At 40.4% G+C, this 16,974-nt stretch overlaps 1 protein-coding gene across 3 annotated transcripts in view; it reads right to left on the bottom strand.

Annotated features, from left to right (window-relative positions):
- The window catches only part of RORA (RAR related orphan receptor A), an 801,696-nt gene that overhangs the window by 27,072 nt on the left and 757,650 nt on the right, over positions 1-16,974 (bottom strand). For all 3 annotated transcript variants that reach the window (XM_070796655.1, XM_070796657.1, XM_019968743.2), the window contains one exon: positions 12,715-12,800. In XM_070796655.1, coding sequence (XP_070652756.1) covers positions 12,715-12,800 — 86 coding nt within the window. The remainder of the gene's footprint in view (positions 1-12,714; positions 12,801-16,974) is intronic.

Here is a 16,974-nt window from a genome sequence, read left to right as displayed (position 1 = left end):
TCTTGGGGTTTCTCAGAGGATTTGGGCAGTTAAACTGATGAAGTATTTAAAGCGAATGAGCATATACGAGGAGAAGGATTAGAAGGGCAGAAAGGAAGAAAGGGAGAACGTATGGTAGGTATCTTCCTTCATAAAGCGAGAAGCCTGCTCATAAATGGAGAAGCCGGATCTTGATTGATGTGGGACCTGGAGAGGGTCCCACTGATAAACGAGTAGTCTGGGATCCCGGTCCTAGGGGTGGGGAAGCTGGCGGCCACACAGAGAGCAGTGACAGCACAAGGCAGCGCTTGGAGTTTTGGGGAGGAACTGAGGAGGTATGGGTAGAGAAGAAAGCGCGGAAGCTGCGAGTCAGCTGGGACAGATGTTAAATATACAATGGTGGAGTTTCACTTCTAAAAGCTGAGCTAAATGACTTCTTTGGCTTTCTGAAAAGTTCACTTTTTATGGCTGTCCAGGTACATGGAGATGTGCCATTACAAACACGGTGGGCTTGAGCAGGGGGCCACCATGATGACATTCAGGATACCGGTATTTGGTGTGACTGTGGCACACTACCACCACCTAGTGGCAGCAGACTCACATGCAGTTATTGCAAATAGTACGTTAGAATATGCAAACAGCCTTTAGAGATGAAAGGAAGTTGAGATTACTTGACTCAGTAGTTCTCCAACTGAATGTGTATCAGAATCACCGGTGGAACTTTTAAAAAATACACCTAAGATCTTCTGAACCAGAACATCTGAGGGTATATTCGCTGACATACATGCCCGTTTGAACAATGTGAAAGTGCCATTTTTGTAGGTCAAAAAAGACAACGCGTCATTCTGTATGGTAAGCATTTTAACAAAGCTTCCTGAAGACTCTGCTGCTTTCCCTTTGTTAAGAATCAGGGATCTACTCTAGCTCTCTGATTTTGCAGATAACAAAAATGAAGCTGAGAAAGCTGAGTGACATGTCCAAGGCTCCCCCGTGGCTTCATGTCATTGCTGGGACTTGAACTCCAGCATCCTAATTTTAAGTGTAGTGCCTCCCACATAAGCATCTCTCCTGCAGTGTTGGGCTAACAAAACCCATGTTACTCAGTCTTGATTTCCTCACATTCATCAACCTTCCACCTCCATTTCCACTGCCTCAAAGAGAATTTGCCAGTGTTTCCTGCCTTATTTCACCAAGCCTTTCAAAGTGCCTTCTGTTGAGTTTTATTTCTAACTTCTGCCTCTGTTTTTTGGAAAATTCTATTGCCTAGTTAAAAAAAAAATTATTTGGCCATGCTAGATCTTAGCTGTTGCATGCAAGATCTTCTATCTTCACCGTGGGATCTTTAGGTGTTTCATTGTGGGATATAGTTCCCTGACTAGGGATCAAACCTGGGTCCCCTGCATTGGGAGTGCAGAGTCTTAGCCAGGGAAGACTCTACTGCTATATAAAAAAAAAAATCTGGCTGTATACTCTGAAAATTTTCATTGATCCCATTAGATTGGCGTTTCCTAGGATGGGGACAGAGGCCATGGGTATGGGAGAAGGCTGATACTGGGTTGCAAGAGCTGAATGTCAAAATTTCAGAAATTTTGTGAACCAATTGTTAAACATAACCATTATTAAACATTAACTTGACATATACATACTACTATATATAAAATGGGCTTCCCAGGTGGCTCAGTGATAAGAATCTACCTGCCAAGCAGGAGATGTGGGTTCAATCCCTGGGTCGCAAGATCCCCTGAAGAGGGAAATGGCTACTCACTCCAGAATTTGTGCCTGGGAAATCCCATTGACAGAGGAGTCTGGTGGGCTGCAGTCCATGGGGTTGCAAAGAATCAGACACCACTTAGTGACTAAACCACCACCACCATATATAAAATAGATAACCAACAAGGACCTACTGTACAGCACAGGAAACTATACTCAATATTCTGTAATAATCCATATAAGGTAAAGAATCTGAAAAAGAATGAATATATGTATATGTATAACTTAATCACTTTGCTGTGCATCTGAAAGTAACACAACCTTGTAAATGAACTATATTTCAATAAATTTTTTTAAAAAAGTGATGAAGAAAATGATAACAATGCAGGTTCAATTTAAAAGTATGTCATGTCTATAGCCATCACATTGTGAAGGGCACAAAAAATGTGAAGATCGATCCTTCCAATTTTTAAAAACTATTATCTGATTCAGAAAGTTGTTGCTCACATCATCACTGACAAATGAGAGAAGTTCCAAAACATGCTTTTCCTTGTTTCACTTTCCTCTTATTATTGTAAATGAAAAATCACATTGACGCTATAGTCTTTCATCAACCACAACCACAAGTGTGGATGTAAGAGTTCAGCAAAAATCAATGAGTGTATTCAATGAGAATCATCTGTCTACACACATACTATACATCATATATATAATATCTACTATATATTATATGGGTGGCTCAGATGGTAAAGAACCTGCCTATAATGTAGGAGACCTGGGTTCGATCCCTGGGATGGGAAGATCCCGTGGAGAAGGGAATGGTACCCACTACATTATTCTTGCCTGGGAAATCCCATGGAGGGAGGAGATTGGCGGGCTACAGTCCAAGGGGTCGCAAAGAGTCGGACACGACTGAGTCCAACACTTTCACTTTCGTTTCATATATTATATATTCCGTTTATAATAATGTATTGTCAATTGCACTACTTGTAAATTGTATGTAATTGTATCAGTGACATACATACTACAGTTATGTACATATATATAGACACTGTTTGTTTTCCAGAGAGTTGATTGTTAAAAACTGACCAGCGGGTGACTGGACTGAGCCCAGTCCTTGCTGGATGCTCGGCTTTCCAACAGGCTGTCTAAGTGGCTCCTCTCTATTTTGGATAGGCACATACCCAGAGTTGTGGCGTGGCCTTCTACAGCCCCATCATCCCCACCACCAACACACACATATACAAACATTCTCCAGAAACTTTAGCTGGATGGCTTTATCTTTTTAAAAAATTAAACTATAGCTGGTTTACAATATGCCAATTTCCTCTGTACAGCAAAGTGATTCAGTTATATATGCCTTCTTTTTTATATTATTTTCTACTATGTTTATCATGGGATATATTTAAAAAATATATTTATTTATTTATTTTTGCCTGTGCTGGGTCTTCACTGCTGAGTGGGCTTTTCTCTAGCTGTGGCAAGTAGGGGTCACTCTCTAGTTGTGGCATGTGGGCTTTTCACTGCAGTGGCTTCTCCTGTTGTGCAGCACAGGCTCCAGGGTGTGTGGGCTTCAGTAGTTGTGGCTGCTGGGCTCCAGAGCGCAGGCTCGAGAGTTGTGGCGCACAGGCTTAGTTGCTCTGTGGCATGTGGGATCTTCCTGGATCAGGGACTGAACCCATGCCCTGTGTTGGCGGATGGATTCTTTACCACTGAGACACCAGGGAAGACCCTATCATAGGATACTGAATATAGATTTCCTTTGTGCTATACAGTAGGACCTTATTGTTTATCCATTCAATACATACTGAATGGCTTTATCTTCATTCCGAACAGAACACTTCCAGACCCACTGATTATTTTCCCAGTCTCTTTTCCTCCAGTGTTTCCTTGCTCAGGCAAGGGTACCACCCTTAACACAGATATTCAAAGCAGAAAGATGGGCCTCCCTGCTCCCTCCCCATCCACATGCATGCAGTTACTAAATTAGGCTGTTTCTGGTCATCTTCATATTCCTCAAATCCATCTACTTTTCTCTATCTTCACTGCAATTTTCTCAGGTCCCCACACCTGCTATCTTCTGAATGGGTTATTACCCAGCCTAGGACTTGGAGCAGTCAACAAACACTTGTGGAATGAAAGACCAGAGGAAAAATGATGCCATGATAAAAACCTGTGGTGACAATCACATGGTGAGCTCCTATTCTATACCAAGCACCGGGGAGCACGCTTCACAAACATGATTCACACGCAATTCACAGCTTTACAAAGCAGGTATTTTTATGTCTATTTACAAATAAGAAAATTCCAGTTCAGAGAGGTTAAACCATCTTTTCAAAATCACACAGCAGTTGAAGGAGAGGCGCCAAGATTTGAATTCTTGAAATCTGGGTACATCTTAACCCAAAGGCCAGAGAGTTCTTAATATACCACCCAGAAGACATGCATACAAAGATACGGGGCAGACCAAACAAAAACAGATAAACAACAAACAGGTAAAAAAGCCTCACTTTTCAGTTGTACAAAGTTCCATATAATGGTTCAGACATGAGCTGAGGGAGATGGCATTTTATAGGGTATCAAATACTAGGTTTATACAAGTAGGAAAACAACTTTCCTTTGCTAGGTCTTTTTAATAAAAGGCTTTGAAATAGACGTGACATTTCCTATTGGGGTTATTAATATCTTCGCCCCCAAGTGGGCCTTAGCGGCAGAGACCTGTAAGTGTGGCTGGGAAGGTGTTGGGGTGGGGTTCTGGCTCTCAGGGGCTCCCCTCCTGCTCGGGGCTCCTTCCCAGGGAGGCACAGGCTGAAATGCTGATCTGATGTTTGGTCTTTTGACAATTTTCACTTAATGAATTGATTCCTACAGTTCATTAACATACCCACTTCCACTTCTGTATACACATATGTCTTAATTAGCTGCTCATTGGCTGTTTAATTACAAGAAAACAGCTGACAGCTGCCTTGCTGAATTCTAATGGCAGACGCGTTGGAACGGCTACACATTTGCTTTTGACAACCGAGATTTATTCATAACTCTATGATTTATTGTGAATGCTCATATGCCTGAGTGGATTATTGTATTTTCCAAGCCAACTGAAATGTTGGGATCTAGGAGACTATGGAAGTGGGAATCCCTCTCATTTCACTCCCGAGGCTGAGAAGAGCAGAGAATCCTAGCTGGAAAGGTATGAACTCAATTTCAGTTTTATTTATTTTCGGAACTTCCTGTTGGAATGTTCAGAAGTATGGGGGAGAGAAAAAAGACGTATCTTTGGATAAACGTGGGCTTGAAAGTTAAGGATTTAAAGTTAAAAAAGAATATAACTGGCAACTTAATTTTACTGAGGGGGAAAGAGGGCATGCATAAATTAAAATCAAAGAAAGGAAGAGGCAAAAGAAATGATAAAATTAAAGTCGGGGGAGGCAGGAATAACATTCCAAAAGGAAGCAAAAGAAAAGGGAAATTTGTTCTTTAGGAAAAAAAACAAAACAAAACAGGAAACATCATTTGCCAAAGTGAGCTGGTATGGCCCCACACTCAGGCAGCTGGTAGCAATAAATCATGGCAAGATGGATCTTCTCAACCACTTTTCCGTTCAATAGTGACTGAACTCCCCGTAGAATTGTACGTGCAAATGCTCTCTGATTAAAGCTGACCTCATGTGTTGTATTTGGTAAGAGATGTCTGTTTTGCCATACATCTGGTGATCTGCCATGCTCAGATCCAATCCTGGTGACACATTCAGCAACAGTGATTCCCAAGCAGGCATGAGAGGCCTTACTCTGAGCCAGACACCACGGTACACCCTATGCACCACAAGCTCACAAGCCCAGCATTTTCTATGAGCAGAGGCATGATGAAGATCAAACCAAAGAAATCGAAAAAAAAAAAAAAAAAAAAAAACTAAAACCAAAAAACCCCCTCAAATACCCAAATCATCTTGATGCAAATTGGGGTTTAACACATCCAACCACTTGTGCATTTATTTCATCACAGGCCTGGAATATGTTGCTAAATAAAAAATTTGTTCTTACCACCTGTCTAAAACAGAAATGAAATTCTGATGTCACAGGATGTAATAACAGCCAAATATAATTTTCATTTTAAATGGCTAGCTCTAATACTGGGGCCAAGTGCTATAAAGTGCTGAAGTAAAAATGTTGAGCATAAATGTACTAATGCTGAAAAGTGGACAAGATTGACCCAGGGTGAGTGAAATTTTACAACTGAAATGAAAATATTAGAACCCTTAAAAAAGAAAAAAAATTTGGGCCTAAAAGGAACATTTGTGGATATGTGTTTTTAACCTAAAACATAAGCAACTCCAGAAAACGCTTTAACTCTTTAACAGAAAAAAAAAAAAAGTACTGATTTATATGTTCTGGGATATCTCTGAAAAGACTTGCTAATTTCAGAGAGAATATTTGTTAATGCAAAAAAAAAAAAAAAAATTCCAAGTTCTCCCTTTCCTGGGTGGAAGAGGAAGCTTTTCATAAGACATCATCTTAAATGTATTAATTGATGAATAAATATTTGACACATTCTTAGACTTATCACAAGGTAAAGGGTCTTAAGTGTAATCAGAAATCAATTTACTAACTTCAGTACTCAACTGTACATTATTATTTAAGAAGTTAGGGACTTCCCTGGCAGTGCAGTGGTTAAGACTCCATGCTTCCACTGTAGGGACCATGGGTTTTAAACACTGGTTGGGGGAACTAAGATTCTGCATGCCGCGTGGCATGGCCAAAAACTAAATAAAAATTAAAACTGGCACACACAAAAAAATCTATGATGGACAAAAGCGATCAAAATTTAAAAAAGAAGTCATAGTTGAATGATAATTATAGTTAACACTACCATATGATATGTAAGAAAGTTGATATGAGAATAAATCCTAAGAGTTTTCATCACAAGGAGAAAAAAATTTTCCCTTTTTTTTTTTTTTTTCATTGTATCTGCAGTTAACCTTTGAACAATGCAAGGGTTAGGGGTTGTAAACCCTCATTTAGTAAAAAATCCAAGTTTAACTTTTGACTCCCTGCAAACTGAACTACTAATAACATAAATAGTTAACAAAAATTTTGTATGTTGTATGAGCTATATAATGTATTCTTACAATAAAATAAGCCAGAGAAAAGAAAATGTTATTTAAAAATCACAGGGAGGAGAAAATATACTGACAGTCCTCTGTTGTATTTATCAATACCATAAGTTTATGTCCTTTGTTTTCAAGATGAATTGTCTGTCAGTATCTACATCCATATTGTCATATACAATACAGGAGATGTTATATGCATTACCAACAGTAGACATCAAATATGAAAAGATAACATTAAAAAGAAATTCATATTTATTTACAATTTCTCCTCAGTATTATTTATTGAAAAAAATCTGTGTGAGTATAACTCAGTGGACCCATGCAGTTCAAACTCAAGTTGTTCAAGCATCATATGTGTATGAGAAAATGAATGTTAGCTGAAATTATTTTGATAACCATTTCACAACATATGTAAATCATACCATCATGCTGAATGACTTACTTATACAGTAACGTATGCCAATTATTTCCCAACAAAACTGGGGGAAAAAGTTATGATAGAGCCCCAAAGACTGAGAGAATATGGATGAAAAACTGTGTGTGTGTTTTTTAATCTTGAGATAAATGTTTCATCATTATCCTCTAAGCAGCCACTGTATTTAATACTGAAGGTAGGAACTGAAGTCGGATGATAAACAGAACCATGTCTCAAAAGAAAAGTGAAAAGGAAAGTGAAAGTCACTCAGTCATGTCTGACTCTTTGCAACCACATGGACTATATCCATGGACTTCTCCAGGCCAGAATACTGGAATGGGCAGCCTTTCCCTTCTCCAGGGTATCTTCCCAACCCAGGGATCGACCCCTGGTCTCCCCCATTGCGGGGGGATTCTTTACCAGCTGAGCCACCAGGAAAGCCAAGAATAATGAAGCAGTAGCCTATCCCTTCTCCAGTGAATCTTCCCGACTCAGGAATTACACCAGATCTCCTGCATTGCAGGCAGATTCTTTAAAAACTGAGCTACCAGGGAAACCATATCTCAAAAGAAAGCCTCAACCATAAACACTTCAGCATTTGTATTCACTTTGAAGAGCCAACCTGAACCCTGAAAAGCAGCCTCTCATTTTATTTCTGGCCTTCTCCTCTGTCTCCATGCTCCAAGGCCCAGCCCCTCCTCCCTGGCAAGCATGCCCAGCCTACATGACACCCTCTGCTAGTGCTCACCCAGGGCTGGGACTACTTTCTGTTCCAAAAGCTCAGAAACATCTTTTCTCACAAAGCTAAGCCCTTCTAGGCCTGGATTCAACAGTCTTCTGAAATGCAATATTCAGGGCTCGCCCAATGCTAATACATTGTTTCTTCATTATTTCCAAAGAACAAGGGCAATATTTTTATAATAAAAACCTTGGCATAACAGAGCTCTTAAAAATTTGGGATGGCATACTGTCTAACCTTATCTTCCACTGTAGAGAGAGTAACCCGCTGCTGCTGCTGCTAAGTCGCTTCAGTTGTGTCTGACTCTGTGAGACCCCAGAGATGGCAGCCCACCAGGCTCCCCCGTCCCTGGGATTCTCCAGGCAAGAACACTGGAGTGGGTTGCCATTTCCTCCTCCAATGCATGAAAGGGAAAAGTGAAAATGAAGTCGCTCAGTTGTGTCCAACTCCTAGGGATCCCATGGACTGCAGCCTACCAGCCTCTTCTGTCTATGGGATTTGCCAGGCAAGAGTACTGGAATGGGTTGCCATTGCCTTCTCTGAAGTAACCCGCTGCTCTTGTTAAACCAGGCTACTACATCTTGTCCCTAGAATACAACTAAGACTTGCCCATTTTTAGGCTCTGGATGCCTAGTGGATGTGTGCTTCATGGGTCACATCTCAGACTGTGGCCTCACCCTAGTATTGCATTCTTCATATGCTACAAATGTCTCATCTCCACAAGTAGACTGTGAGCTGCATGAAGGAAGGATTCGGTCATCTTTTTTTTTGGTTTGTTTTTGGCTGTGCTGCATCTTTGCTGTGGCAGGTGGGATTTCTATAGTTTTGCCACTCAGGGGCTTTCCCAGTTGCAGAGCATGGCCTCTTGAGTGCAGAGCCTCAGCAGTTGGGTTTGTTTGCCATGCGGCATGTGGGACCTTAGTTCCCCAACCAGGGATCGAACCCGAGTCCTCTGCAATGGAAGAGCGGAATCTTAATCACTGAACTGCCATGTCTATAGCCACACCACTCTGAATGCACCCAATCTCGTCTTCTGTGTCTTTAGATTCCTTATAGCATTTATAAAGCACCCAAGGGGGTGCTCGTATTTTCGTTGTTTATATTGGCAGAGCTACATATCAAATTATGAATGGTCACAAAATCAAGACTGGACCCACAGATGTCCTGGAAATAGTGTCTGACTATACAGAGCACATTGCTCAGGCTTGCCCAAGAATAACGACCAGAACCAGTACTCAGTGAGTGCTTCTTACACTAGCACTCTTGTGAGTGCTTCACCTAAACGTGTGCAACAACAGAGGCACAGAGAGGTTGGGTGGCTGCTCAAACTGGTAAACAGCAGAACTCTGACTTGAACCCAGGCAGTCTGGCTCAAGAACCAGAACATAAGTCTGACACTGTGCTGTCTCTCTGCACACAGCCAAAGGGATATAGAGAGAGTGAGCTGGGAATACTCAGGAACCAGAAAAAGAGCTACCAGAACACCCACTTGTGCTGTTCATGTGTAATGCTTACCTGAGCAAGTATGTGGTGAAGACAGAATCATTTCAGTGACTATATATAGGTCCTATGATTTCTTGTGGCTTCAGGTTGTTTTTAAAATGCAATTCAAAATACATTCACAAAGTGATTTTTTTCAGACAAAGACTGAGTCACTTTTTTTCCTCTTATTAGATATCTATTTATATATCTAATCAGAAAAGTGAAAGTGAAGTTGTTCAGTCGTGTCCGATTCTTTGTGACCCCCATGGAATGTAGCCTACCACACTCTTCTGTCTATGGGATTTTCCAGGCAAGAGTATTGGAGTGGGTTGCCATTTCCTTCTCCAGAGGATTTTCCCGACTCAGATCGAACCCAAGTCTCCTACATTGTAGGCAGACGCTTTACCATCTGAGCCACCAGGGAAGTCTAATCAGAAATTTTCCTTAAATCTGATGATTCTATCACAGAGATAAATTATCGACAATCTGTCATGATACAACCATCTCCATCTGGTTAGAATATGATAAATCATTAACACCACTGGCAAAAGTAGAAATCTCTTGACTTCACTCCTACTAGAGATAAAAATGTTAGTTGTCATGTACATACCACCATATATAAAACAGATAACCAACAAAGACCTACTGTATAGACTAGGGGATTATACTCGGATATTAAAGAATCTGCCTGCAATGTGGGGGACCCAGGTCAATCCCTGGGTTGGGCAGATCCCCTGGATAAGGAAATGGCAACCAACTCCAGTATTATGGACAGTATTATGCACATCCCATGGACAAAGGAGCTTGGTGGGCTACAGTCCATAGGGCTGCAAAGAGTTGGACATGACTGAGCAACTAACACACACATAAGGGAAAATAATCTGGACAAGATTCTGAATAACTGTGCTGTACACCTGAAACTACCATGACATTGTAAATCAACTATACGTCAATTAAAAAAAATGTTAATTGAGGCAGAAACTATGGTACAGAACAAATACTACATTCATCAAATATAAACACATACCACTGTATAGATCCTAGACTGGGCATAGGCCCAATCTGTTAATGAAATTAAGTTTTAATTGTTTTTGATATTTCCATTGTATAAAGTCAATAGTGATGAAAAACAGAACTGCAGACAACCAAAACCACGTTGGCACTGAGGCTGCACAAGACCTGGAAGGGAATCTAGGAAAATGACAACAGGGAAATAATAGCTGCCCTTTGCTTTCTTATCACTTTCATTTTTGTCATAAATAAACAAAGAAAACACACATCGTTCCTGCCTCTGTAAACAGTGGTACTCAGGGAATCAATTCAAATCTTTCTGAATAGCATGTTGTTAATCTTCAGAACTGCTGGGGTGTTTCCTATGAAGTAGCCTGTGCCCTCTCCCTGGCCCTGCCAGGTTCTGTATTCAATTCAATTTGCCACATTAAACTATGTGCGGCATTACTGAGAGACACAGACGGAGTGAGCAGCTTTGTCTGCTTGGGACCTGTCCACTTCAGAAAACACCTAGGTGACAGGCAATGCACAAAAGTCAAGTCTGCTTGGAACTCCTGGTAGAGGAGCACTGCTGGCTATACACCTTTCATCAGGAAAGGCCATGCTAGGCAATTATCCTCCAATTAAAAACAGGAAAAAAAAAGAGAAAAAAAGAGGCTATGCCATCCCCTACAAGGGACAAGAAGGTGCAAACACAGAGTGAGTGAGGATGATGTGTGACAACTGTCCAGTCACATCAGCCAAATTAACCTCAAAAATCAATGAAATGACAGCTGTCATAGACAGATCCCTCTCTTCCTTACAGCTTGGGGTAACATAGGCCAGGCAGCTGATTTCATTTGTTTTAATTTTAATTTAGTAACTAATTTGGAGGGAGGGCAAATTGAGGAAATAATTTATTTTCCTTGCTAATACAGAAGCTTGAGGTCTTGAGGGTTACCAGAGAGATGAATAATTCAGTTTCCTTTGAGTAGAAAGTTCTCTATTTCTAAAGATGAGTGAATTAAAAAAAAAAAAAAGTATGTAGTTGGTGTGCGGAAATCTCAAGCTTCCCCAAGATGAGATCGATATGAAGCATTTGTACACTTACAAAGTGGTAAATGTTACGATGAATGATTAACAGTAAAACAAGACATAAGGATGCTATGAGGGAAATTTCTCTTAAGTCTCTTCAGTAGTTACTTGTGTGTGAAGGTGGTTTTGCATTTTATGACATTGTATTTTCTAATTTCACTAAAGGAAATCTAACCAAATATGTGGATTTTATTTTTTTCCTTCAGCATCCAAATGCTTTCGGGCTAATCCAGGCCTGGTTCAGTAGCAAGCAACTGTCTCAGAGGCCTCCTGCGTGTCTAAATAGCTTCTCTCCTGTTTATCTTGCACTGTTTTATCCTGTAAGCAAGCTGTCTCAAGGCCCTTCCAAGATAAGCAGGAGGATTTAAATCTTAATAAATTGAAATTTGAATAACAGAGGCAATCTAGGTGCAGGGGTCTTGAATGATTAGGAGAAACGTCTCTATTTTCCATTCCCACATTATGCGTGTGCTGTCCATGTTGCCCTGTGATCAGCATCAGTAATGATTAAAATAGTAACAACAGCAAGAAGACTATTAGATTTAAATAGCACTTTTCAGCTTATAAGGACTAAGTATAGTTTTTACTTCTATTCTTGGAACAGTTCTAAAAGACAGGAAGGATGTCACTTTATGGATGAAGAAACAGAGTCACTAAAAGAGGCAGACGTGCCTAAAACAATAGGAACAAGTGGCGGCCCTGGGACCAGAACTCAGTTCTTCCCAAAAACCTTGCCACAGTTTGACCAGATGTATCAACATCTGTGTGCCAACAATAAGATTTTCAATCGCATTCCCATTAAACTTATCGGAAACGCCTTCTTATAAAGCTTATAACAGGGACATTACGAAGTCTAGAGTCATCTCTTTTTTGAAAGAAGATAACCAGAGAGATATCAATGCTGGGATTGGAAGTGACAAATGAGCCACACTCAAACGCTTCTCTCCAGCCTCCCATTATTTTGATGGGAGGTGTTTTATATGTGTGTGTGCCTGTGTGTATACACACATATATCTATATATAAAACTTCCTTCACTGTAATGAACACCCAATGCTTATTTCGTCCTGTTGTTTCTCGTCACTCAAAATGCCAAGGGGTTGAATTTTTAGGCATCGTAGAAGTAAAAAATAAAAGTCACAAAGATACCCCCACCCTGAACATTAATAGAAACAACAACAACAATTGAAAAGGCTTACCTTGCAGCCTTCACATGTAATGACACCGTAATGGATTCCTGATGATTTGTCTCCACAGATCTTGCATGGAATAATTTCAATTTGAGCTGCAACAGAAGCACGCAACCAGTTAATTACATTTTCTTTTAAACACCTTATAAAAGCGTTCCCTGATCAGCATTTGTATCGTGAAAACTAATAACCTGCTAAACATTATACTGCATTAACTATTCATTGCTGAACTGTGAGGGTCCCCCTAGAGCCCTGGACTAAATTATGGCTGCTCGTTATATAATAGCTTTCAGGTTATTAAAATGGGTCATTTGAGAAGGTGTTTAAGAACCCACAAGAAGACTGGAATCAGCATTTCAAAGCCTTCAAGAACTGGAGAGTTCGCAGTTTAGGCCTCAGAGCAAAGCAGATACTAAAATGTTTCCTCCGATCTCATTTTCCATCATTATTTTTAAAAGGTCATAAATCTGTGTTGGCTAGAGCATTGTAGCTTGGCAGGTGAAGAAAAATAGACTCCAAAAAGTTAAGACTACTTAGGAAAACGATTCAAGATATTAATAAGTTACATATGTTGGTAAGAATTCCTTACTCATCTTTTCTTAATTAATGGACTTGCCATGTGTTAAAAATTAGTCCATTTGTGTATGATCAAAACCTTTCAACCATAACGTTAATATCCTATCAGAATTTAACAGTGATGAATCTGGACAAATAGAATATGTAGCTTCTGAGTTATTTATGCTGAAAATTGATTTTCTGGTATAGCATGCATGTATTTCTATCTAACTGATTACTTAAAGATGTCTCATACTGGAGGAATAACCAAATAATTAATATATATTACACCAAAGTTCCCAAATATGATAAAGCACATTTCTAAGCAAACATACTTTATCTTGAGCAGAGTTGGAAAGAGCATAATTAAGGATCAAAAAATAACTTAAGGAATAGAATAATTAGGCAAAACAAAGTACTTGGACCACCTCTTAAATATAATTTATGTGTGAAATAAAGAATTGACACTAGGCTAAATATACAGGATGGTAACATTCACCAGTTTACCTGAAACACGCCATTACACTAAATTTATTTCCATGGTTTTCACTACTGGATATGTTAGATTATCTACTAAGTCACACATAAACACAAATTGCAAGTGCCCAAGTATACTTCATTTTCATAAAGACCCTACCTAGTGCTATGCCTCACACAAAGCAATGACTGGTCTATGGAATGTATCGATATTGCATGATGTAACTAACACACGTACACAGAGTCCAATGTCACATTGAGCCCAATTTCTTCCAATGTCATATCACATCATATCCAGGGGTAATTTCCACAACCACTTACTCTAGATCTGATGTAATGTCATATTCGACACTTTGAAAGAGCACGCATTACTGGACTTAACCTCATTACACATGATGTGTTCCCGTTAACTTCCTTCCAAGGGGACTACAAGTACTGCAGGGTCTTTTAGTGAGTCCTTTTCCTATCAATCCCTTTTAGCGTTGACTTACTTAGTTTCATGGTCCAGAGCTAGACACTGTTCAAAATCTCACATCCAATAAACGTGCCATAAACCCAAAGCCTTCTAATACCCCAATAATGGTGTCTTTGTACACGAATATGTCTATTTGGAATTATGCAGCTTAATATGTTATAAGATCACACTCAACAAAAAGATCTTCTTTAAGTTGGTCTCCTCATCTTACAGACTAGCTTGATTTCTTCAAGGAGAATTCATTGTTAAATCTAAACTCTAGTAATGTTACACACTTTTGGCTCCTCCAATATTTTTAATATATGGTAGAGGCACAGTTTTATGCCATAGATTGTTTGCAGCTCTAGAGAGAGAAGATTTTGCCCAGTGATTTTTAGAGACAAAAGCCAAGTGGTAGTAGAAAAAGCCTGAAAGGTGGTATCAACTGAAAGTTACTGCCTGGATTCTCCTATGTGGATGAACTAGTCTGTAATGAGAACCAGCCTCCCCCATCCCAAACCTTCAGGAAGAGAATAAATAGACAACACAAAGTACTTGAAAGTGTTCATCATTCAGTCATGTCTGACTTTTTGCGACCCCATGGACTGTAGCCCACCAGGCTCCTCTCACAATGGCATTCTCCAGGCAAGAATATTGGAGTGGGTTGCTATTTCCCCCTCCAGGGGATGCGATCAAACCTGGGTCTCCTGCATTGCAGGCAAATTGTTTACCATCTGAGCCACCATGGAAGCCCCATCTATTAAATTCAACTGATATAAGAAATAAGGAAGACAGAGCTGCTTCTGCTTATACCTCACCTCAAACTGTATTAAGAAAAATTAGACAAATCTTGTTAGGCTTTATAGTTTAAGTCAGCATCAAAGTGAAAAGCAATATTAGCACTAAACTTGGGCCTTTCAAGAGTTATTTTCTTAAAAAAAATGTTTATTTATCTATCTTTGACGGCACTGGGTCTTCATGGCTTTGTGCTGGCTTTCTCTAGCAATGGGTCTCCATTGCTGTGAGCTGCATTGTGGTGAGAGGGGGCTGTTTTTCATTTTGGTGTGTGGGCTTTCCATTGTGATGGCTTCTTTTGTTGCGGAGCATGGGCTCAGTAGTTGTAGTGCATGGGCTTAGCTGCCTGGAGTCATGTGGGATCTTCCCGGGCCAGGGATTGAACCCATATCCCTTGCATTGGCAAAGGAATTCTTAACCACTGACCACCAAGGAAGCCTAAAGGTTATTTTCATTTCATCTTAGCAATGGGGAGGTCAAGCATACCTATTCAGTCCTCTATAAGATAGGAAAAGCACTAGGCAGGCCAGATAGGGAGCACTGAGTAGAACTATATGTATCTGGATCAAATGGAAAATGGTGTACAGTTGTTCACTGCCTGGATTGCTAGTGGATGATCCAAGAGAAGTGCCATGATGATGTTTAAGGCAGTGACCAAACTGCCTACTAATGGCTCCTGGAATCTTGAAAGTGGTCTGGAAGCCTGGTAAGGAAGGGTTTACTCATGATGGGGGTGCCCCTGGGATTGACACCCCAACCCAGAACTTCTACCCTTGGGATGGCTCTCAACCAGGCTGGGAAGAGGTTGGGAGTCAGGGTGGGAAAGTCACTGTGGTATAAATCCAGGGTTTGGTGTTACTACCACAAAGGACCATTGGCCTACGTCAGGCTCCCAAACTCCTGCTGAATCTTCAGTCTTGCTGTAGCTCTGGAGGGCACTCTAGCTGAGACATATTTTGCAAGACTTTATGGAAGCCAGATGCTTCCTATGAATGGACTCACTGTAGACTGGCCTGCACTGTCCAGTGAGCGGCGAACTGCCTAGACCTTTGGTCCCTGCGCTGTGTTTGTGCCTGGCTCCAGTGGGCAGTGTTGGCCAAAGATTCCAGGTTAGAACAAGCTTCCCTAGGAATCTCGTGGTGAGGTGATGGGAGGGTTCGCCAAAGCCAGGTTCTGATATTTAAATTCATCGGGTTAAACTATTCTTCTAGCCTACCTCTTTGGGTGGCTCTCTTAGCTCAGAAGACAATTTCAAACACAAGTGCTCTTTAGGAAATGACTAAAATCCACTTGCCCCCAAAAGCAAATTCTCTGAAAGTGATCTGATCACATGTGTTGATCTTTCCAGAAAGCAAACATTTGCAGATCAGAGCAGGGCACTTACTCAATCTTCCATTCAATCCAACAATGCACAAAAAACCACCTCCTTCTATCTTTTTCAGTCAAGGTACAGAATTCAGACGTATCAAAGAGGGGAAAAAAATAGTCAATGCCTCACAAATTTTTCAAAAGGAAAGCAGTTCAGCTCCACAAATTGGCGTTTTCAGACCAATAAGAGGGAACAGGACAAAAATCTCCCTGCCCTTCGCTTTCCATCCCTCAGGCTTTTCCATTTTCTAACAGGCAGTGTTGCGTCCTTTTAAAATAATCTTCTTGTAACAAAAATTATGAGTCTTGGCCCATATATATACTGCACATATTAACTCAGCCAGTATTTCAAAGGATGAAATCTGTCAGACACCACTACTGTCACAAGTATATTGATTAAATTAGTCCACATCCATATTCATTGCAGCAAAGAGAGTTTATTGTGTAGCGCGGAATAGCTGAAGCAAGACGCACACATACAATCATGAATTGGCTTAACAATGAACAATCTTGCTATGAAAAATTCTAATTTGCCCACATTTTCAGCTCTATTGCCTAAATAATTTGCTCTTTCATGCACCCTAAATAATTCAAGCAGCTCTCCACACCTGCACAGGCAA

The sequence above is a fragment of the Bos indicus genome, chromosome 10, assembly GCF_029378745.1.
Source record: "Bos indicus isolate NIAB-ARS_2022 breed Sahiwal x Tharparkar chromosome 10, NIAB-ARS_B.indTharparkar_mat_pri_1.0, whole genome shotgun sequence".
Taxonomy (NCBI): Eukaryota; Metazoa; Chordata; class Mammalia; order Artiodactyla; family Bovidae; genus Bos; species Bos indicus.
Note: the sequence above shows the minus strand (reverse complement) of the source record. Positions and strands in the feature narration are given on the sequence as shown.